The sequence below is a fragment of the Cardiocondyla obscurior genome, linkage group LG22, assembly GCF_019399895.1.
Source record: "Cardiocondyla obscurior isolate alpha-2009 linkage group LG22, Cobs3.1, whole genome shotgun sequence".
NCBI lineage: Eukaryota > Metazoa > Arthropoda > Insecta > Hymenoptera > Formicidae > Cardiocondyla > Cardiocondyla obscurior.
The window spans coordinates 921,019-943,573 of NC_091885.1; the positions used below are offsets into that span (position 1 = coordinate 921,019).

At 33.4% G+C, this 22,555-nt stretch overlaps 4 protein-coding genes across 4 annotated transcripts; 2 read left to right on the forward strand and 2 right to left on the reverse strand.

Moving 5' to 3' along the window:
- The first annotated feature begins 8,452 nt into the window (after positions 1-8,452).
- Positions 8,453-11,423, forward strand: LOC139110904 (centrosomal protein of 83 kDa-like). Its single transcript, XM_070670865.1, is given in 6 exon segments — positions 8,453-8,483; positions 8,912-9,133; positions 9,730-9,879; positions 9,882-10,033; positions 10,105-10,197; positions 10,199-11,423. Coding segments are annotated over 6 exon segments (780 nt in total). The 3' UTR covers positions 10,331-11,423.
- Positions 11,424-11,999: 576 nt separating this feature from the next.
- Positions 12,000-14,694, reverse strand: LOC139111113 (Actin-related protein 1). The gene is made up of 7 exons (XM_070671225.1): positions 14,323-14,694; positions 13,962-14,026; positions 13,504-13,830; positions 13,088-13,397; positions 12,787-12,960; positions 12,597-12,659; positions 12,000-12,490 (listed from the first exon to the last, which is right to left on the reverse strand). Exons 1-7 carry the CDS (start codon positions 14,368-14,370, stop codon positions 12,347-12,349), a joined length of 1,131 nt encoding a protein of 376 aa, XP_070527326.1. The 5' UTR covers positions 14,371-14,694; the 3' UTR covers positions 12,000-12,346.
- A 282-nt stretch (positions 14,695-14,976) lies between these two features.
- Positions 14,977-18,059, forward strand: LOC139111111 (protein zwilch homolog). Its single transcript, XM_070671224.1, has 12 exons — positions 14,977-15,176; positions 15,243-15,309; positions 15,418-15,550; positions 15,643-15,877; positions 15,940-16,092; positions 16,231-16,383; positions 16,463-16,661; positions 16,768-16,847; positions 16,948-17,186; positions 17,261-17,488; positions 17,604-17,716; positions 17,852-18,059. Exons 1-12 carry the CDS (start codon positions 15,030-15,032, stop codon positions 17,926-17,928), a joined length of 1,824 nt encoding a protein of 607 aa, XP_070527325.1. The 5' UTR covers positions 14,977-15,029; the 3' UTR covers positions 17,929-18,059.
- On the reverse strand, positions 16,230-22,474 carry Ceng1a (Centaurin gamma 1A). The gene is made up of 13 exons (XM_070671221.1): positions 22,045-22,474; positions 21,282-21,514; positions 21,062-21,203; positions 20,862-20,993; positions 20,592-20,743; positions 20,374-20,516; positions 20,094-20,289; positions 19,903-20,005; positions 19,608-19,835; positions 19,399-19,516; positions 19,085-19,297; positions 18,867-19,011; positions 16,230-18,784 (listed from the first exon to the last, which is right to left on the reverse strand). Exons 1-13 carry the CDS (start codon positions 22,208-22,210, stop codon positions 18,608-18,610), a joined length of 2,148 nt encoding a protein of 715 aa, XP_070527322.1. The 5' UTR covers positions 22,211-22,474; the 3' UTR covers positions 16,230-18,607.
- Positions 22,475-22,555: the final 81 nt, after the last annotated feature.

Genomic DNA, 22,555 nt, shown 5'->3' on the forward strand with positions numbered 1-22,555 from the left:
CAGAACAAGTTAAAAAATGATTTTAAAAAAACAGAGCAAAATCTTTACCAAAAAGTCACTAAATCATCTTACAAATCGCTTTACGAGGAATTTACTAAAATGTTTGATGTTTGTTTTGATTGGGACAACTGTTATAAGAATCCAAAAATACGAAATATATATGCTCAACATATACGGCAAGAAGGTCCACTTTCACCGAGCTATCGAGAATTATTAGCACACATATACGGTGTCTGTATTTACGTATATACTACAAATTATAATAATGAGATCTGTTTGCTTGATGTACATAATTCACAATGCACGGAAATTTTATATATTTTATATACAAATAAAAAATTTGTGCAATTAAATTTTAATCAAAATTATTTTCAACTTGATATGAGACGTGAGATAATGTCGGATTTTTATTTAAAAATTATTAAAGAAGTTGAATTATTGAATCGGAAAGATTGCGACGAGTACTTGGAGAAAAAACTATTTTTATCGGAGAAGATAGATAATGTTATATCAGATTCTACGATTGCAATTGACGAAGAAAAAGATATATACGATATAATACAATGTTTTTCTGATACAGAGGAAAAACGTACGGTACAATTATTGCTCGGTAAGATATCGTCTAAATTTATTGGGGAATATGGAATTATACATGCTATAGCAAGGTGCTTTTCTTGTAATGGAAGACACTTGACGTATTACGAATTGTATTATTTCATACACACCATTCTTACTTTTGTTGTTGAGGACAGACCTGGACTTAATATATTTCGTTGGATAATTATGGCATATTCACAAAGTCAGTGGCTAAATGAAGTCATATTGTTAAAACTTGAAAATTACTTCCAAAAACCATTGAAAGAGATACACGAATGGAGAAAAAATTTAACAAATATTAAAAATAAAGAAGCTATATTATTATTAAACTCACAACTAGATCAATCTAAAAAGAATAGAACCATTTCTACGGAATGTATAACTGAAATTCTGTATTTGCTCAGCAGTATTTTAGAACCTGTGCCTGGACTGGAGTGCCTGAAATTGTCCGAATGGCCGTACGCGATGAAGGAAAAATATTGGGAGACAAAACTATGTGCGTTAACAAAGTGGGAACATGAAGAATTGCAAAGAGCAACTTACTATTTATTATCTCTGGATAATAACGCAGGTACATGTCGTGTAAATAAATTTATAGATGCTCTTATAGGGAAAAATGCTATGTCGCCATTAAATAACAACGAGTCAGTTTTATTGATGAAGAAAACACATTTTTTACAAATTTTATCACATTTCTACAATGGAGAATGGGTGTTTTCGAAAAAGGTACTTGACACACTTATCAATTGTGAAATTAGTACGTGGATGACCGAAATAGAAAAATTATTTCTCGACGATGAAAAAGATCGCAACATAGACACTTTGATTGAATTGATGGACAATTTTTATGAAGACGACGACATTGATGGAATCGATAACCCTAATGAAAAAATCAATACCAAGCATGATGAATCTTTAAATGAGATTAAGAAAATTGTTACAGCCACAAATGAATCGGAAACAATGAGTGAGAATGTGATTATGGAAAAAATTAAAAAACTCAGAACAAATATATCAATTTATCAAGGAAAAGACGCAAAAATACAGTACATACAGAAAAACATTACCGAAATTTTCAATTTGATAAACAACGCTATACAATTAAAGAGAAATTACCGACTTCGTGATACACAGAAACTCGCTATACTGACGTTACTGAAAAACCAGAAAATGTTGATACAGGCATCTACTGGAGAAGGTAAGTCATTGATTGTTGTAGTGTTAGCGATTTTTAAAACACTCTGCGGACAAAAAGTTGACATTATCACTAGTTCATCGGTACTGGCCAAACGCGACGCACAAGACAACAGCGACATTTATAACTTATTCTCTATCAATGTATCGCACAATTGCACAAGCGATGTCGAGAGACTGAATGTTTATTCCAGTAATGATGTAATCTATGGAGATTTGGCCAATTTTCAGCGTGATTATCTGCTGGATCAGTTTTACGACAAAAATATTTTAGGAGATCATCCCTTTGACAACGTTGTGATAGACGAGGTCGATAGTATGCTCCTTGATAAAGGTAACAACATACTGTATCTTTCTCATGAATTACCTAATTTCGACAAGCTCGAGTCCGTTTACGTGTATATTTGGCAATTAATCAACAGACCGGTCGCGAGTGAAGAAGAATTCTTCGAAATTTTTGATAGCAATGTGATCAAGTGTGCTGTTATGTATGATTTATTCGGTCGTATTACAAAAGAAAATATCAGCATGCTTGACTCGAGTATAAACGTTCAAAAGGTAAATGCTATATGGCAATGTTTGAGAAAAAATGATATAATTAATAACGAAGGTTATCTATTACAAAATAATGTAAGCGAGGAAAATATTAAAGATGCTCTGTCATTTGACTTTGAGCACTACCAGCGTCTGATTTATTTGTTTCAAAGCATTGCAGAACGGGAGAGACAAATTCACATTCCAAATTACTTGAAACCTTTTGTGGTCTTGCATTTGAACAGTTGGATCAACAGCGCCAAAACAGCGTTATTTATGCAAGAACGAACAAATTACGTGGTGGATGTCGATAGAAAAGAGAACAAACCGGATCGTAATGCTTTTATAACGATCATCGATCAGGACACGGGCACGGATCAGGCTAACTCTGAATGGGATGAAGCATTGCACCAATTTTTGCAGCTCAAGCATGGTTGTAAATTATCGATGCAGCAATTAAAGGCTGTCTTCATCTCGAACGTAAGTTACTTGAACCAATACGATAATTTATATGGCCTGACCGGTACCTTAGGTTCTTCGCGAGAACAGAATCTGCTGCAGAAAATATACAATGTGAAGTTTGTCACGATCCCGACAACGAAGGTGAAAAAATTCCACGAGTGCAATCCTATCGTTTGCTCTGATCTGAAGAAATGGAGTCTTGAGATATACGACAAAGCCATTTCTAACGCGGAGAAACGATCGGTATTGATAATTTGCGAAACGGTAAAAGACGTAGAGTCGCTATACGACGTATTCAAAGACAAACAAACAAAAAATGTCCACACGTATACTCGCGATTACGAAACATTTGACATAGCCACAGAGCCCTTGTGCGTTGGCCAGATCATTATTGCAACCAACTTGGCTGGCCGTGGCACCGACATTAAGATTACCGATAAATTGGACAAGGCGGGCGGTTTACATGTCATACTATCTTACTTGCCGATTAACAGTCGCATAGAACAACAGGCCTTTGGACGCGCTGCTAGATGTGGGAATAATGGTTCAGGTAGATTAATAATCAAAAGGTCACAAGATGCTTATATGTCTCAGATTTTATACTTGAAGCAAGACCGCGACTTTGAGGAGATCCGTCGTATTTCCAATATCATATTGCACCACGAAACGCGGATTTACATGGAGGAAAAGGCTCTTCGTGATTTCAAGAAAGAATACACTCGCTTGAAGAATATTTTAACGGAAAACAAAACACCTAAAGAGATAACAGACATATTGTTATACAGTTGCTTAGATGAATGGGCTTTCTGGGTGGATGAAAACAGTAAATATGTAAATGATTCGAATCTACAAAATAAACAGAAGTATGAAGAATCTCTTAATAACTTAATCAAACATTTTAATCAGATAAATATTGAGACGACCGAAGATTGGCAATATTGGATTCGCGAACCGAATCAACTTATAAAACTTGCCAAAAACTTTGCGTTATGTAAGAACCAAAACGTGGCAATTAAATTGTTTGATCGTATTATCGAGAAAGAACCGTACTTTTCGGAAGCTGCACATTATTATAAAGCTTTCTCGTTGATAAAAAACATTAACATAAACGACAAGCATGCTGTAACTTTATTAAAAAGAGAATTGAGACAAGCATCAAAACTTCTGAAGAAGCATCGGGATCACGCTTTAATGATTGGAGAAATTATTGATACGCTGAAGCATAAAAATTCTGGAATTATACAAATTAACGCCTTCAAGGAGCAGCACAAAAACATAAGCACTATATATGAAATCTTTTTGCAATCTATATATGACATTTTAGGTCATCCTGTAACACCAGAAACATTACAAAAATATGATATAAACAAGGAAGAATTAGCAGAAACCTTGTTTGACGATTTTCTTGAAAATAATATTTTAAAAAAACCAAAGATATCGCAAAACTTTAAAGAAAAAACTCGAGAAATAAAAAAAATTAGCGATCAACATCATGCAATCAGTAATGAACTGAACATTTTCATATTTAGCACCTTTGATCGTCAATCAAATGATAAATTTAATATGAATTTAAGGCAGTACGAAAAACGCCTAAAAAATTGCGTAATAATGCCCAACAGAGAAGAGTTTTGGAACCTACTAATAAAAGATAGAGTTTTGATAAATGAAGTAAAATACGTTACAATCATTATGAACAAGTTAAAAAGCATGGATCCTTCGTTGGCGAAATCAATAGTCAATATAAAGGAACAATCGTGTACTTTAAGATGCAAAAAACAGGAGTTACTTCTTTATCCATACGACAAGGAAAAAAATTTAGATGATATCACGATTGAAGAGAATGTTTTGAAAAATTTTGTAAGTAATGATAAAAAGTACAAGTTTTTAAAACAGAGAGGTGTTTTTATTTCTAACAAGAAAGCGACTTTTGATTCAAGAAAAGTGGATTCCGTCATTTTCCCACGATTTGATTTAATAACTCAAAAAGATTTTACTGAAAGAAGCATACCAGTAGAAGAAGCAAAAGGAATTCTAGCAAAACTCGTCGAAAACAAAATCTTAGCTAAACAAGAAAACGATAGTTATCAACTGATTACTGATTATGATAAGATCGTTGATTTTCAACTGTCGTCCTATTGCGTTTATGAATCCTTTGTAAAACAACTTTTAGAAACATGCTTTAAGTACAGAATAGCGCTGCAAAAATTGATAAAGGATTTCACAGAAGCAGTAGATATTACAAATAAAATAGATACCGATACAGAGTTTAAAGTGAATAATATACAGATATTATCTAAGCCACATCAATCGGTGATTTTATCTTTAATAGAAGAAGAAATTATTAAACCTGTAAAAGTGTCTAACGATATCAAGAGATGGAAAGAAAAACTATATTCTATGTACAATTGCAATATATCGCAAGAAAAATTAATGAATGTACTTTACCAAAACGATCTCATTCCACCAATAGAGGACGAAATTTTACTTGATTATATAATTAAAGAAAAATTAATTGTTATATTAAATACAGAACCAAAATTATTAAAACCAATCATTTATTCTCATATATATCTACAAGATTTAATAAATACAATGAATTCAAATACAGAAGAGAATAAAATTAATGTATCACTCAATGAAGAGACTATAAATAAAATACACTTATTGAACAATTCGACTTACAAAGGTCCTACCGAAACTATTAAAACGATTATTAAAAATTATACTTATTTGAGTAAGAAAAACATAAAAAACATTATTGTTACAAATTTGGAGAAATTGAGAAATCCGTTAAAGATTTTAGGAAATCCTGACTGTAGTTTAAAATCGCTTCTTGAATATGTCAATGAAAATGGGTCTTTCACCGAAAGTGATTATCCAGAGGAAGAATTACAAATTTTTATTTTAAACGGTCTGAAACATCTTTTAACAATTCATGAAAAACGGTGGACTTGGAATATGATTTTAAACACCATCGGAATTGTTGTCTTAGCTATAGTGCAGATCATTATCGGTAATTTACTAATGTTTTACTCAGCAGGAACTCAAGCTGGTTTAGGTTCTGCATTCATATCGGAGGGTATAGGTGATATTATGTTTGCTCTAATGACTTTAAGATCTGGTTACTTCAGTTGGAATAGCTACAAACAACACAAACTCATGAGTCTAGCAATTAGTGCAATGACTTTTGGCATAGGAGCATACATGTCATATGGTAAAAAAGTAACGTCAATTTATGCAAGTAAGGTTGCACCTAATATCTTGGCAAATGGCAAGAAAATAACTGAAATGACAGGAAAACAGTTGACTAAACACATAGGTCGTTCAGCAGTAACTAAAGATTTAACTAAACATATTATACTACATACCACGAAAGGCGTCGCACTTGGTATAGCAAATGTAACCACCGAAACGATTGTAGACAATTATCTTCAAACTTTATGTAGAGATATCGAACTCGCTGTAATAGCAAATATTGATCAAGTTGTGAATGAGTGCGATATGCATGAAACTTTAAAAAAAGCATATGAAATGCTGGGACCACAAAAGGCTTTTACAATGATAATGGATTTATCTAACAATTTCTTCGTGGAACAAGATCGTACAAAATCGATTAGTTTGTATAAATCAGTAATAAATTGCATATTGCAAAACATCAAACAGACGAAATCAACAAATAAATCGATAAAAGTCTCATTGTTACTGGGGGTAATCGGTACGTCCACTGAAATTATAGAAAAGGTTGCCATTTTGCACAAATTAAACAATTTAACGAAAAATATGTTGATTACTTTAAAACAGGATATTGTAGAATTATGTGAACTTTCTCAGCAACCAGATACATCACATAAAATCGATGATAAAGATATCTGTAAATTTGAACAAAAAGTTATAGACATGTGGAAATCATCACTGCATCAACAAACTAACATAGTGATAAAAGAGGCATTAGTGAAGCCTATGATGTCCATGGTTATGCAAAAAATATTGAAATACACTAGCAAAAACATGCAAAGAGGGTTCAAAAGTTTGATGGAAGATAGATACTTTAATAAATTTGAAAAATACAAAAAAAAGTACGAAAAAAATATCCAAGATTTTAAAAACACGTCCACCGAAATGTACACTCAAACTGAAAAAGAATATCATAAAACTTTGATAGGTCTATTGAAGAAAACTAAAAATCCTGACCTGTTTGCAAACATTGTACGCGAAAATATACCAATGGATATGTCTTGTGTATCAGCTTGCTTACCGGTTATAGAACGTTTGCTGATAAAATATGGAAATAATATCAAAGGATTAACTATTATCGTGGAAAACGAAACTGGCTTATCAGTGAGAATATCTTCTAATCCGTATGAAGAACAAAATACGATAATATCCCTTAATTTAGAAAACAATCATTTCCAAGTGTCCAAGGATAATATTTCACTCGACGTCGCCGGTCGTGATGCATTGAACAACAATTGTTTACACGAAGCCTTGTGCCAATATATACCTGAGCTGCGAAACTTGAAAGCAAACGAATTTAGAGAACAAATAGCTAAGGAAATTGAAACCAATCCTCAGATACGAGAACAAGTATCACACGGTTGGCATAAATTCAGTATATCGGCAGGACTGATCGGTGGTGCAAAGAACATAAATAACGCCATAAATGATAAAACTGCAAATGATAAAAAATTCTCCGTTTGGAAGAAAAATGAACAGGTCGATAAAGATCTCACGATTCTTGGGCCGTTGAACAATGAATTGTTAAATCAGCAATGTACAAATGCTTTCAGAGAAGCATTGAAATGCTGTAACGACTATCTCAATCAGGTGCAAGGAGTGGATCGAGATCATGTTTCCGTTAATCCATGCATGTTCCAGGCTATCAAGTATGACACGATATTTGTCAAAAAACCAATGGGTGACGTTGAAATTGGTTATTTTCCTGTCGAGATGAAGGCTACGGTAGAGGTATTGGCATCCGAGACGAAAAAGAAGCTACAATTAGTAGTAGAGATCAATGTCGACAATCCTCTTGTTAGTCCGGTTGTAAGTGGTCCGCAGAATCCTTATATAGGCTACAAGATATCGGGACCAAAGAGCGCTAAATATAAAACGTGTGGGCATGTTATAATGAATAAAGAGGGAAATGAATATCTTCCACATCGACGACCAGATAATATAAAAGTAAATCTTACAGAAAATATTATAGTGAAAAATAAAATTCCTATTACTAGTCTTTTTTATGGACCTACAAGGCCAAATCTGATTCTTGAACGAACTGATCCTGATTATGATAGATCACAAATTCGAGGGAAATCGTTTGTAACAATATTTTATTAAAGAATTTAAGTTTTTTTTATGTTAATTCATTGTTAATTCATTATTATTATTAAACAAACAGATATTCCATTAATTTTTACGTCGATTTATTTTATATTTTTCATTTATTGTCTGCATTTCTATGCTTATGTATGTGTAATTGAATAATATAATAATATAAGTAGTATGATAATGATAATACTAATTTTGCTTTAACATAGTTAAACTATAAATAACAAGTAAAGAATATGCACTGATAATTGTCGAAATAAAATAATCTTTTTATTCTACATTTTCTGTACTATTAATCTGAAACTTCATACACGAATATTAATTAAGTGCAACCAAGATGGTGCTCGAAATAGAACGAATACCGAACAGCTAAAAATACTATATGCGGCTGCTTAGTCGTCGATGTCTAGTCGTTCCGATTAATAGTCCAGTAGTGTTTCGATAAAAGTGTTTTATTTTGATTAAAAAATATTCGTTTGAATAGAAAACGTAAAAAAAAATGTAATGTGAATTAAAAAAAAGTATTAGTCTTTTGTTTTTTCTTTCAAAGAAATAAACCATTTTTTACGCTTTTCCATTTTCTTTGTAATTTGACGAAATAAAGTTGAGAAACTCCAATTTTTATTATATTTTACTATTTATAGTATAAGAAAAAGAAAGAAAGATGTTTAAAATAGAGAAATCAAATCTAGCGTAGCACGCGAAGATGCAGCTCCACTGATTGCGTTGATATTACAGACGCATTTATTACAGAGAAAAACAATGTAATATTAAAAGATATAGTTATCTTCTGTAGAAAAAGCAAAAGAGGTATTAAACACGCAAACTGAAAACGAACGTTTGTTAGAAACAATAAATGATGCAAACGTGCCTGTTGAAGAATTAGTTAATCCAGACACATCCACTACAGATGACGCAGAAATTATTCAAACATTTACAATGAGAGGAAACGTGAGTGTAACATATGTCAAAGCACAAGATATTAGCCCAAGTACCAAAGCCCAAGATATTAGTCCAAGTATCAAAGTCTAAGTACACTAAGAACACTGAAGAATCTAATATAATAATTCTGTGATCGCTCTTCAAGATAAAAAAACATCAAAATCTGCTAGCGAAGGAAAGGTATGAAATCAATAAGAAATAATAATTAACAAACTTTGCTATTTATTATTATTTATCAATGTTTATTTTCAGGCGGTTACGTTAAAGCAAAATGCAGGAGATAATAATGCAGCATGCATATACTATAGATTGGAGGTAGAAGTACAGGTGAGAAAATCAGCTACAACTACAAATTATCTTGAAATAATTGATTAATTTTATTTCGATAAATAAGTTAAAGCTTCGCGTTTTCAGTTAAATATCTAAGTTTTTTTTATATAGTCGTTTTTGCCATATCTTTTTTCATTTAATCAATGCTGAAACATATATACATATCAATATAACATTTTCCACTTTTAATTATAATATATCTTAAATAATTGTTTATTTAAGTTACAAAAAAAAGTTCTAGAACTTTTTATAATAAATTTAAAAAATTAACTTTAAGGGAGTAGAGCTTTACCATCTTTCTTTAGTTAACATTCATGCAGAATCTATTTGTATAACCGACAGAAAAAAAAGAATGCGACAGTTATCAGAAGAGGTTGGAAGAGACGGAGAGAAAACTAGCTGCCTTGCAAGCATCTTACGACGCGATAATGAATCAAGGTGATGAAAATATTATGCAACAATCGATGGAACAGCTGCGTGGACAATTGCTACATACGCATTGATGTACGAGGAACGTAATCGCGTTGTCACAAATCAGGAGAATCAGATCAATGCTTTGAACAATCAAGTGACCTCGTTGAAGGAGGTGGTATCAATTACACATGATTTGTTGCAAATCCGTAACATGGGGATGAAACAACTGGAAGTGAGTTAACAATCTTACTCGAAGAAAAAATTTTACAATCATTATTTTTCATTTAACATATGATATTGCAGGCTGAAGTTAATAATATGGAAAAGAAGATCTCTGAAGAACGTGATCAGCATAACATGATAATTAGCAAGATGGATGTAGCAATGAGACTTAATTGCTGATCTCAAAAAAAAATATAAAACTCAGCTGTCTTTGTTTCAAAGTCTTCGTGAGAAATACAGTGAGAAAGTTTCTTTATTATCTAAAGAGAAAGAAGCCCTTGAAACAGCCACTTCTGTACCTGAATGAATTTATAGCAATGTTTCTGTGACTCACATATAGCTTAATTTAATTAAAATTCTACATTGCTTGACTGAAAATATCATTAATTCTTTTTATTATCTTTTTTGCTTTAATTATTTGTTATCGTTATTCTAATATGATGTAAAGAATCAAAATATCTCGCGCCTAGTGAACGAGCAGCGTGCGCGTGTGTTATGTGTAATATATAGGGTGTCCCGCAAAATGCAGAAAATCTCTCGGGTGTAGATAGACATTAGGAATATATTTAGAAAAGTTTAGCACCAATTTGTCGAATTCGCGATTTTAATAGTTATACGAATTTTTATAACCGAGCGAATAAGAGCGCGCTCTTAGAAGCGATCCACGCTTAATAGCATTGACTCTGCCCCAGCTTTTTCGTCGCTTAGCGATTGTCCGATCTCCCCTTCCCCCCCCTCCAACCGTGTCTCCTACCTTTACTAGACCCACCAAAAGAGAGATCAGCCAATCGATAAGTTGGATAGGTCAATGCTATTAAGCGTGGATCGCTTCTAAGAGCGCGCTCTTATTCGCTCAGTTATAAAAATTCGTATAACTATTAAAATCGCGAATTCGACAAATTGGTGCTAAACTTTTCTAAATATATTCCTAACGTCTACCTACACCCGAGAGATTTTCTGCATTTCGCGGGACACCCTGTATACAATTGTATTGTAAGACATATGATGGTTGCATTTATTCCAATTAAATTTCTTAGTTATTTTCAAATATGATCTTTTTTTTACACAACGGTAAGAACATCAATATAAACTTTCCGATAATATCTATTCTTATTACAGCTAAAACATGCTATGCATAAATAAAAGATATCAAAGATTGTGTTCTCTTTCAGCTTTTAATATACATTTTTAAATTATTTGCTTATGCATGATACAAAGTATGCTGAAATTAAGTGTTTAATTGTAAAGCTATAAATCTCGACGTTACAATTGTAGAATCTCACATTTTAATTATATGCATTTGTGTATTTGTACAGGGTGTCCCGCACCATGTGTCAATGCTTCTAGGGATAAGTAGATATCGGAAATACAAATTAAAAATTCCAGTGCCATTTTGCAAAAATCTCAATAGTTATTAAGAAAAAAATTAATTTGTCTAGCGCAAGGAAGCGACAAGGAAGCCACGTGTGAGTGAGCGCGACAGGCGACGGCGCCATTCCTAGCCATTCGCCTGTCGCGCTCACTCGCCCGCAGCTTCCTTGTCGCTTCCTTGCGCTAGACAAATTAATTTTTTTCTTAATAACTATTGAGATTTTTGCAAAATGGCACTGGAATTTTTAATTTGTATTTCCGATATCTACTTATCCCTAGAAGCATTGACACATGGTGCGGGACACCCTGTATATGTATGTGTAGACTACAGAGATTTAACTTTACGAAAGCATACATATTTACAAATGCTTTGCATATAAAAATTACAGAATATCTCATTTCGCTACATTAAAGACGAAATAAAGCACTTTTTCTTAGTAAATGAAAAAAATATGTTTTCTACTGTAATACACCTAAGGACCGTACAATATAAATATATAAATATAAATAAATAAGTTCTAAAAACAGTTTTAAATTTTGTTTGACAATTCATTTGATTAAAAAAAAAACGTTATGTACATTGTTAAAGAATTTTGAATGCTAGGTTTCCTTTTTTACTTTTTATCATTTCGTGTGATCTTTATAGTAATATTTATTATATTAATTGTATATTGACACAACCATATACATACATAGTTATTAAAAAAAAGTCATCAATTAATTAAAGCAAAAAATTTTTGCACTAACCACGGACCTTAAAAATATAATTAGAAATGCCTAAATAATGACTTCTTAAAATAATGATAGAAATTATACGAGATATTATCCAAAACAATTACAAATTACAATTGTTTGCTCACATTATTTTGTTATCGTGCCAAGTATGTGTGCTATAATTTCGCATTATAATAAAATTATTCGATATATAACATTTTCGAAAGTTAAATTAAATTCAAAATGTTTTACGATGAATAGCCCGTATACCATCTTCATCGAATTCTCTTTTGCTCACCCACATTTTCTTAAATGTGTCTAAAGAAGCCAAAATGGAACCTCCAATCCAAGTACTGTATAATCGTTCTTGAGGTGCAGATATCTGTTAAAAAAGAAATAAAATGTACAATATTATTTTTGAAATATTGAACATTGAAAATTCTTGGTTAATTATTTGTTTAATTTTTATTTATTCTTTATTATCTTACTCTTATTTTAATGTCTTTTGGTGACATCCTACGAATTTCCGATAGTAATCTATCACCAAAACCCTAAACAGTAAATATAAAAATCTGATTATATTACAATAATAATTTTATTATATAACATATGATAAGGAGTAGAAAAAACAAAAATTTTTCTATTTCATATATTATATGTATTAATACTTTTACTTACGCGGAATAATGTTGATCCTCCCGATAGTACAATATTTTGAAATAAAACCTTTCTCAAATCCAGATCAGATTTTTGAATGGAATATGTTAGAACTTCATGAAGGCCTTCACATTCTTCACCTATCAGATCTGGTCTAAACAGCACTTCAGGAGCTCTAAATCTTGCTGGACCAATCTATATTAAATAAAAGATTAACATAAGAATGATTGAAATGTTACTTCAAAATTATGTACAACTAATATTTTTATGATATCTAGTTATAAATAAATCGTTATTTTTAGTAAGAGACTTCAAACATTACCTCTAAGTGACTACCATCAGGTAACACATATTGAAACTTTTCCGTTTCTATTGTTTCTTCTTTTTGAGGATTACTAGCAAGATAGCACGCTCGTTCTTTGATTATTCTGACAATTTCAAACTCTGCTGTAGTCTTGAAATTAATGCCTTCCTTGCGTAGAAGTAGCCTAAGATGCCTTGTAACATCACGTCCTGCTATATCAACTCGCATTATACTATGTGGCATAGCAAAACCTTCATAAATAGGTACAGCGTGTGTAACACCATCGCCAGCGTCTAAAACTACTCCCGTAGTTCTGCCTGTTGCGTATCTGTATTAGTAAATAATAATAATTATTGTCATGAAATTCAAAACAATATAATTTCAAGATTTCAATTTCAAAAGCAAAAATCCTTTAAATGTAATTAATTACTCACAAGCTAAGTACAGCTTGCATGGAAACAAATAAAGCTGGGACATTAAAAGTCTCAAAAAATATTTCAGCTGCCTTTTCACGATTCTTCCTGGGGTTTATAGGAGCTTCTGTAAGCAAAACTGGATGCTCTTCACTGAATGTAGCTAATTGATCTTTACTATAAACGTAAGACCAAATACGCTCCATGTCATTCCAATCTGTGACCACACCATGTTCCATTGGATACCGAAGAGATAAAAGGCCACGATGTTCTTCTGCTATTGGACCCACAAATAGATCTCCTTCCAGAGCACCAGCCATAACACGTACATGTTTTGGCCTTCCAATACTGAAGACAAGAATAATTTTTTCAAAATCTGTTGTGTATATTATTTAATACCAACTTTCTTGGCATATAACAGCAAACTCTGACAATAGAAAACACTGATAATTACTAACAGTATTTTTCTTACTACTTACTAATTTGGAAATCTGCATTTAGGTATCTGATCACCTGCAAATCCTGCCTTGATCACACCAGATCCCTAAAAAAAAAAAAAAAAACTGTAATGACAATATTATCAGTTGTTTATTGAAGAAAAATTTGAATATCGTCATATCAACAATCATCATTATCAATTGCATTATCAATGTTAATAATAATCTCTGAAAGTTTCTGTTTGTAGTAAAAAAATTAAGATACAAATGAAAATCAAGACGACCGATATGCGAACGCGAAAAGTTTTGTATTCTTTTAGATGACGATTCGACTGACATTGAAGTTTGACACATAGCTCGCTTTCTAAGTAGTTGTGGAAAAAATGGAACGACGGGCACTTACGTTGTCGATAACCACCGGTTGATTGACAATCACATCGTACGCCTCCATAATATAAAATTGGAATGTCTACGCAACTTTGTTTCGTTCGAAAACTTACGACCGTAATCCCTAACCCCACAGTCACACACCTATCCTTCAAACACCTTCAAACGAGGCGTCCCAGAGGGGGGTAAACCACGATGGGCGAACCAGAGATATTAGAGATATTATATATTATTTGAGAGGTATTATATAGGGTACGTTCAGCGAACAACCGCTCATGCTGGATCATGAAAGTAATAATATCAAAAGAGCGTAATTTTCTGAGGATAAAGGCAAAAGGACAAGGAGAATGAAGTCTACAATGACGGAGTCGACGGAATAAACGACCAAGATGGCATTGTGTCCAAATGATACGTGTTCGTTTGCAACGTGTTCAATTTAACTGTAGGCATATCTGACATACGTACACTCATATTTTACGCTTGTTTTTCACGTTGATTATTTTTTTTTATTTTCCTATTTTAAATGTTAATTTATAACCCCCTGATTCAATATAATGATTAATTTTACAAAATTCTATTCCTCGAGTCGTTGCATAGATATCGGAATTAATACAGTGTTCCTATTGGTTGATGACGGTCGCGAGGAATCAAACTTAAGGGTGAACAGGAGCAACAGTAACAGCCTCTGGCACATTGGTGTTTTTTTGTCAAGCTCCATTCAAAATGAGCCGTGAGTTACGAGGCGGCAAAATGGAGCAATGGAACGATCTCTTGCAGCCGCACGTTTGGGCCAGTAAAGTCAGACTGTCCTACGTGGACGAGTTGTTTCCAGACCTCAAAGACAGTTTCTACGTCGTCTTGCACAAAAATGTGAGTAAATAAGTGAATCTAACCTCCTTCTCACTTGCTTGTGTTAACACAAGAATCTGTTTTTAGGTACCCGGCACCCGGCACGTTTTGGACTGGGAAGGAAATGAAAGAAGTATCGACGAACCTTTGACAAGTAGATCTGTTTTTTTCTCGAAATTTAGATTAGATTTATTAATTTTTTTTCCTACTTATATATTTAATTATTTGAGCTTTGAAAGTACAAGCTTAAAATGTTTTTTAGAACATGATGTGAGTGGCTCACCTTTGAAGTATTCTTTCGACAACTACGATCTCGATGACACCGCCGTTATAGCGAGGCAAAATTGGCGGAGAGAAGAAGAGTCGTTTTTGCCACTGAGTAAAGTGGACGCGTGGTAAGCACAGATTCAGCAAAATTATTTAGTTCTGATAACGGTTCCTTGAAAGCAACAGGTAGATAGATACGTCCTTTTTTTTCTTTTTCTAGTAACGCATTGAATAAATGTCTGCAGCACCTTGACACTGATGGTCTGCCTATATTAGCTCTTTGTGATGGAAAAGATGCCAAGCAGAGCAGGATTGTGGGTGCTATTGTCTCCCAAAATTGGTATACTACACTGGAAGCTGTTTATACTGGTATGAGAAAACTAGGTGCAATGCGAAGTGAGTGCCAAAGAGTCATTCAGGATCATCTTAAACAACCATATACTCAAGAACAGAATGTATGTAGTCATGAAAATTCAATATTGGTATATTTTAACATCTATTTTTTTTCTATATACAGGTGAAAATATCTATATTCAGTTCTATTGACTTGTTTGGAGTAAAACATGAAACAATTGATTGGGATAAAACTGTTAAGACTGATTTTGAAGGAAGTATTAATGTTGAAATGCATTCAAGCAGTTTAGATTTAAGACTGTCAAAAAATATTTTGGTATGTAAATACAAGAAGTTCGATAAAGTGAACGTATATTATGACGTGCGATAATAAAAAATAAAATGTCCGATTTCATGTCTTTGTCGGGTTTTAATTATTGTATGTGTGCTTATATTTGTACAAATATTTTTGCAGGTGGTTCAAGTAAATGCTGGATGGAAAAACAGCCCATTAAAGGATTTAAGAGACCAGTTATTTTTATTAATTCAGTATTTATCAACAATAGATGAATGCAAGAAAAATATTGGATTACAAATCCCAATAAAGTTTACAACGCCATATTCAGAGGTAGATTAATCTTTGTGCATCATCCTAAAAGTGTTTTAATCTAATTGTTCATATTATATCACGTGTAACAATATTTTAGAAACAAGATGTTATAACCGAACAATTAAATCTTTTGCTGAATGGAGATTTAAGGTTTCAGAAATCTGACAACGTTAAGAAAAGTAATCTGATCGATGAAGGGAATCCGGACATTGATGCAAAGTTGCGGGAACGTTTGCAAAATGTTTCCTTGAGACACGACGTAGATTTTACTGATCTTTTGTGGGAAATACTTACAAGTAAGTGAAACTTTTTAAATGTATTGCTTATTACATTTACATATATGTTATATTACATGTATTACGTATATAATATCGACTAAACGTACAATTTTAACATGTAAAGAGGTTTCGACATATCCGCAAATGATAAACTGTATTGAAACAGTGCTGATGGATATTCTCGAAAATAAATTCGTGCCACAGGTAATTTGTGCTCTCTAATTAACGAAATATATGTTCTTTTATTCGACTTATTTCAGTTACTATAAATAATTGACGAGTTAATATTTTTATCATTTGCCAGACTAACGACACAAACTCAACAAGATTTGCAAAATGCATTTCCAATCTGCATCGCCAAGAAACGATATCCCATTTATTAACAGGAAGCGTGCCGCTAGAATTCGTCATAGATATGGGATTCGAGAAACTAATTCGTGACTATTTGTATATTTTGAGAGGAGTGCGACTTGTCGATTTATACGACATTCGCCAAAAACTAAATGACACGTCTTCCGGAATATTTAATACAGACAATTATAGGTAATACAAGTGTAGGAGACATTTTGTAAATTAAACATCGGAATTGATATAAATAACAATTTCATTATTTACAGAAATAAACTGGTCACGCTAGCGCAGATTCACATCTGTTTGGAATGCATGCTACTTATTGAGGAGAATGTAGAATGTCCGATTGAGAGCTTGCAAGGTTTATTTGTTCACGCTTACAAGGAATTCATATCTGCACAATCTCCCGTACAATATTATACTGAGCTTTGTAGTCAAATTTATACTTTGACGATACCTCTACCCAACGCGTTAGTTAACGAGTTGAGCAAAATGTACGTAAAGTTTTAAGGCCGTAATAATATCGTTATTATAAAAAAAGTAAAGAACAAATTTATTTGTAGTACAAAATTGTAGTAAACGTTATTGTAAAACACTGTTTTATTTCAGAAATCCCTCTATTTGGAGAGCTTCCGTTTCATCTCATTCTGTGGCTTCAATGCTAACGAGTACTACTTATTACAACAAAATACCTATTTTTCCAACAAATATATATTCTACTGGTAAATAAAACAAACGTCACTAAAAAATATCGATTAAAATAAGGAATTTGTACTGCATGAAAACGGAATTCTATTAATAGTTTTCTATTCTATATTAAATATATATTTTTTTATTTTTTTTATTTTTTTTTTTAGATGATTTAGATGTTCAAGAGGAAATAGTTTACGGTATGCACGCAATATCGTCATCAACAAAATATAAAAAATTATAAACTCCAACGCTTTTAATCTTTAAAAAGACAAATAAAAACTCTTTAGAATTGGTGTAATCTGATTAAACAAAACGTAATATGTGATGTGATGAAACATTTAATAATCAATAAAATAAAGATTATAAAACCAATCTCATTTTTTCAAATACAGTTACATGTATTAGATATATAAATATAACTACATTTATGAGTGTTTGTACTCTCAGTCATTGACAATATACACTCGAGCATGCTATTAGTCGTTCTTCGCGATTGACACAAATTTTGTTAATTAATAAATTACCATATTGCAAAGTATATATATATATATATATATATATATATAAAATTTTGTTTTCTTTTGTAATTTTAAGGAATTACAAAAGTATATTGCATTTAAAATTGTTCATTCAAGTTAAGATAAATTTTGTAAATGATATTAAAATAACTTTGTCATACGCGATAAAAACTTTTCATGGGGTGTGAAATTAACGATAGTTAATCATTAATACAATCTAATTTTCTTTAATACGGTTATCTATTAGTGTCTGGGACAAGTGTCATTTAAAGGTTTTTTTTTTTTTTTTCTCTTTTTCGTGAATCGCTAAAAAAAGCGTTGCTTTGAAGTAAGTACACAGTATCAACAACGGTACTACGGAAAATGCAGGCAGGGTGATTAAGGCATATCTTTCTTTGAACTTCAATACTGAGATGTGTCTATATCGTCCATCCCGGAAACGCTAGCTTGCTCTAGTACCTCAAGTAGTTTCTGCATTTCCATGGAGTCAGACGAGTTGTCGAGCGTTCTCTCCAGAGCTCGTACGTACGACATGCACGTCCGCCCCTCGTGATCTAAGTTCTGTGGATTCGCTTTATGCTGCAAAACGTATAAAACAAGAGCGATGTAACGCAAAGAAATAAAGAAATGCATTTTAGGTAAGTAAAAAAGGAGCACTTACCCATATTAAAAGCTGAGCCATCGCCAAGTTTCCGGTCGCGCAGGCAAGATGTAACGGCGTTCGTAGATCTTCTGTACTGACCGAAGTATTTACATCCTCGTAATTACAACGGGACAGACATAAAGTAAACGCTGTCATGTCTCCCCTGTACATTTTAAAATAATAAAATCACGGATAATACTTAATAGACATGCAATTAGATAAACGAGATACTTTACCGGCAAACCGAATCGATAATCAATTTTCCTAAGGAGATGTTTGGATTCATTGGCGGTAAAAAGAGTTTATCTTCGTACTTCCATCTGATCCACTGCTCCTTTTCCTCTCTAGAAGAGTCCGCCACGGGCTTCTGTTTTCCGTTTAAACAAAACTCCCAAATACAGTTGGCTATATCATTACCGAGAGCCAGCATGACGCTTAGTTGACCTGCGCTAAAATCGTCGTTAAAGATGTATCATCAAAATCAACGATAGAACAAAATAAATAGAGTTAAATGCACTTAACGCGCATAGATATTTTGCATCATACTTACGACCAGTCGTCCAAATCCAAGGATCGTACCTTAGATATGTGTGAACCTAAGTTTCTATGAATACCGGAACATTCAATGCACATCAAAACACCGAGATTAAGGCTAGCCCAATCGGGATCTAAAACGGAGAATTAATAATTGTGAAATATACACGAATTATTCACACGGTGTTTTAATTATTATTGATGGTAATTAATAGGTCCACTTACTCGGCGCCCCACAATCCACGCATGCATCATTTCCTGAAACTTTGTTCTTTATACAGTGCATTTTGAAGGCATCCGTTTCATTTTTCTTGTCGCCATCGCTGTTCTGCAAGCTTGATAATATTTGCTGTTCTATCGCCGCGATCCAGCTATCCCTCTCTTCGGCATTGTTCGCCACAAAATGCCAAGTTTTGTTTTCCAAAGAGATGATAGAAAATTCGAAACTGTCTTCTGAGAAAAAGCAAATGTTAAAAAATGTATTAAAAATATTAATTATATTTAAATATAAATACAATACCTTGGGCATTATATGATTTGGAGCCCTTCGGTGTTTTGCCAGGTACTTTCACAGTTACATATTGCAAAAGTATTTCTTTAGCATTGCTATCGTTCATGTAATCCTAAAAATGTTTTTTTATTATTATTATTATTATAAATATGAAATAAATATGCAAAGTAACAAACAGCTAATATATGACTGATAATTACATGTAAACTCGAATGATACGTCAAACGACCGTCTTCTAGTAACGTAACGTATTTTTTCTTCCATTCTTTCAGCGATTTGCTGCTTCGTTTAAATAAATAACCTTGTTTCACTGGTATTTCTCTACCGACACCCATTTCGCCCATATATTTCTCCTTTTTAGAAGGCGTAAATATATTCGATTTTCTTCTAAATTTTCTAAAAAAAAAAAAAAAATATTACAATATGAAAATGAAAATGTACAAAGTATTAGATTATCAAAGATGTGTATTAGGTTTATACCTGATAGTGGTGGGTGTTAAAATCGATGAACGTAACTCTCCATGTTGATTTTGTACATTATGAAAATTATCATTCAGCAATGATGAATCGTTTGCCATTGAACTATTATGAATAGATCGACAATCCTCGTCCTTTTCTGAAACCTATCGAGAGATTATACTTTAATACGCTTACATAATTTGTCGATTTGCTTAACAATGTAATTGATTCATGCTTGCTTTTAAAGAATTGGTAGTTTCTGCATCTTTATGAAGCTGCATGGTTTTAGTAACAGTAGGGACTGCAAATTTAACGTCATTATCCGTCGTACGCTGACACACATTACACGAAAAATTCTTCGCCGATACGTTCTGTATAATTTTCTGACATACTGAAAATTATCTGTCATTAGTACAACAGATAAAACTAACTAGTAGAAGGATATTTTAGTTTGTAATAATTAACATCTATTAATTTGTTTCTTTTTTTCTTTAAAAAAATATTCTTACCATCTTGAAATACTCTTTCAACATTTAAACCATAAATAGCACATGTTTCATAATAAGGGCATCTTAAATCACAAGCCAGTTTTCGCGGCCTAACGTCTTTTATGACACGTGGATTGCTATCATTGATCGAATCTATAAAATTAATAATACAAATAAATATAAAATTAATTTGATAAATGTTAACAAAAAAATATACATACCTTGTACGCCTACAAGTATTTTTGGTACTTCAGACATATTTCGAAAAGAACACATTCTATTATAAAAACTGCAAACTATAGAGAAACTCTCTTCATTTTCTAGGCTGAATACAAGTAATAAAGCATCTATCCAAGCTGAAAACTGTAAGACATCTGTTGTTATTCAATGCAGCAAGCTAAAATTGGTAAAATAATATACATGAAGTAAAACAATTCTTACTTGAGCCTCTGGCACACCACCCTCATCCCTGATCAGAAGAAGATAGCTCTGATCATTTATGAAAATTTCCTTTTTAAATCGACCACCTTCTGGTGATTCCTCATGCATAAAGGATCCTGTGAGATACCTATGAACGAGAGCAGACTTTCCTGAATCAGAGGAACCAATAATTCCAAGGTGTAGTTCAGGGACATCTCTTGCCAGTGTCCACTCATGACTGTTGACAAAAGAATCTAAACGAATACAGGCTTACATTAATGCACAATTAGAGCAATCATATGAGTAAAATTAAATCGTACAGAATGGCTGTATTGCGATTATTGTACACTGGAACGCAGATATGACGTTTGCTGCGCCGACGGCAGCTAGCGAACGTTATTTTAGAGCCGTGTGCGTCGAGTTTCACATGTTCCGCATATATGTACCGCGCCGGCCGGATTGCCGATGACTGATTTTCACCCCCGTTTTCTCATTCCCTGCCTCCGCCGCATAGGATTACATACGCCAGCCGCTGTCGCCGCAGAAAACGTCATATCTGCTCTTCGGTGTACATAAACTGCATTTCCAATTAATATCTACCTATAAGAAACAAGACTTAAGATTGGTTTCAATTTGTATCAAAATTAGATAATTTTCACTTGCGGCGTCATTTATTCCGCAACATTATCTCCTTATTAAGCAACGGAGCCAGAATGACGTGTGACAGTCGTCCGAGTTTTGATACAAATAGAAAGTAGCTACGAACGAAAATTGTTAAGTGTACCTTCAATCGCCACAACGTGCTCCCGAATCTGCTTGGCGACGTGCGCGTCGGGCACGAGCTCGATCAGGTCGTAAATGGCATATATCGACGGGTGGACGCTCTCGAAGCGTTGTATCTCTTGTCGGATGGCGAGGGAATGATCGTGACCGCTCTGGCCAGTTGTCATTTTTTTTTCCCCTTTATCTCGGCACTCTTTCGCGACGGTCTACCGCATCACAGACTCCAAGGCGCGTCACGTCGCCAGGGAGGCCCTCGCGAGACACCGACCGTATTGCTGCCGCTGGCACATGTAACATATGTCAAATCCCAGTATTTATAAACATTATTCGTCGGCACAGGCGACGTTGGTTAGGTGACGCATCCGCGACCTCGGGAAACGCGCAGTTTTCATGGGAGGCCGTCGCGCTCGGTTACAGCAGCATGGCCGACATCTTCCGCAACCTCCGCGCCATTCCGTGACAGTTCTCGAAAGCAGCCGTCGTGGAACTCCGCGTATCCTAGCCGCTCTCGC

Excerpts from the sequence above, each read along its gene's own strand:
- LOC139111111 (XM_070671224.1), top strand. The coding sequence starts at position 15,030 with ATGAGCCGTGAGTTACGAGGCGGCAAAATGGAGCAATGGAACGATCTC. Across the intron at positions 15,310-15,417 it reads TATCGACGAACCTTTGACAA|AACATGATGTGAGTGGCTCA; the intron begins GTAGATCTGTTT and ends AATGTTTTTTAG. Across the intron at positions 16,848-16,947 it reads AAAATAAATTCGTGCCACAG|ACTAACGACACAAACTCAAC; the intron begins GTAATTTGTGCT and ends ATCATTTGCCAG.
- Ceng1a (XM_070671221.1), bottom strand. The coding sequence starts at position 22,210 with ATGACAACTGGCCAGAGCGGTCACGATCATTCCCTCGCCATCCGACAA. Across the intron at positions 19,517-19,607 it reads CGTGGATTGTGGGGCGCCGA|ATCCCGATTGGGCTAGCCTT; the intron begins GTAAGTGGACCT and ends TCTCCGTTTTAG. Across the intron at positions 19,012-19,084 it reads ATTATCGATTCGGTTTGCCG|GGGAGACATGACAGCGTTTA; the intron begins GTAAAGTATCTC and ends TAAAATGTACAG.
- LOC139111113 (XM_070671225.1), bottom strand. The coding sequence starts at position 14,370 with ATGGAGGCGTACGATGTGATTGTCAATCAACCGGTGGTTATCGACAAC. Across the intron at positions 14,027-14,322 it reads AACCGGTGGTTATCGACAAC|GGATCTGGTGTGATCAAGGC; the intron begins GTAAGTGCCCGT and ends TTTTTTTTTTAG. Across the intron at positions 12,491-12,596 it reads CAAAAGACATTAAAATAAGA|ATATCTGCACCTCAAGAACG; the intron begins GTAAGATAATAA and ends CTTTTTTAACAG.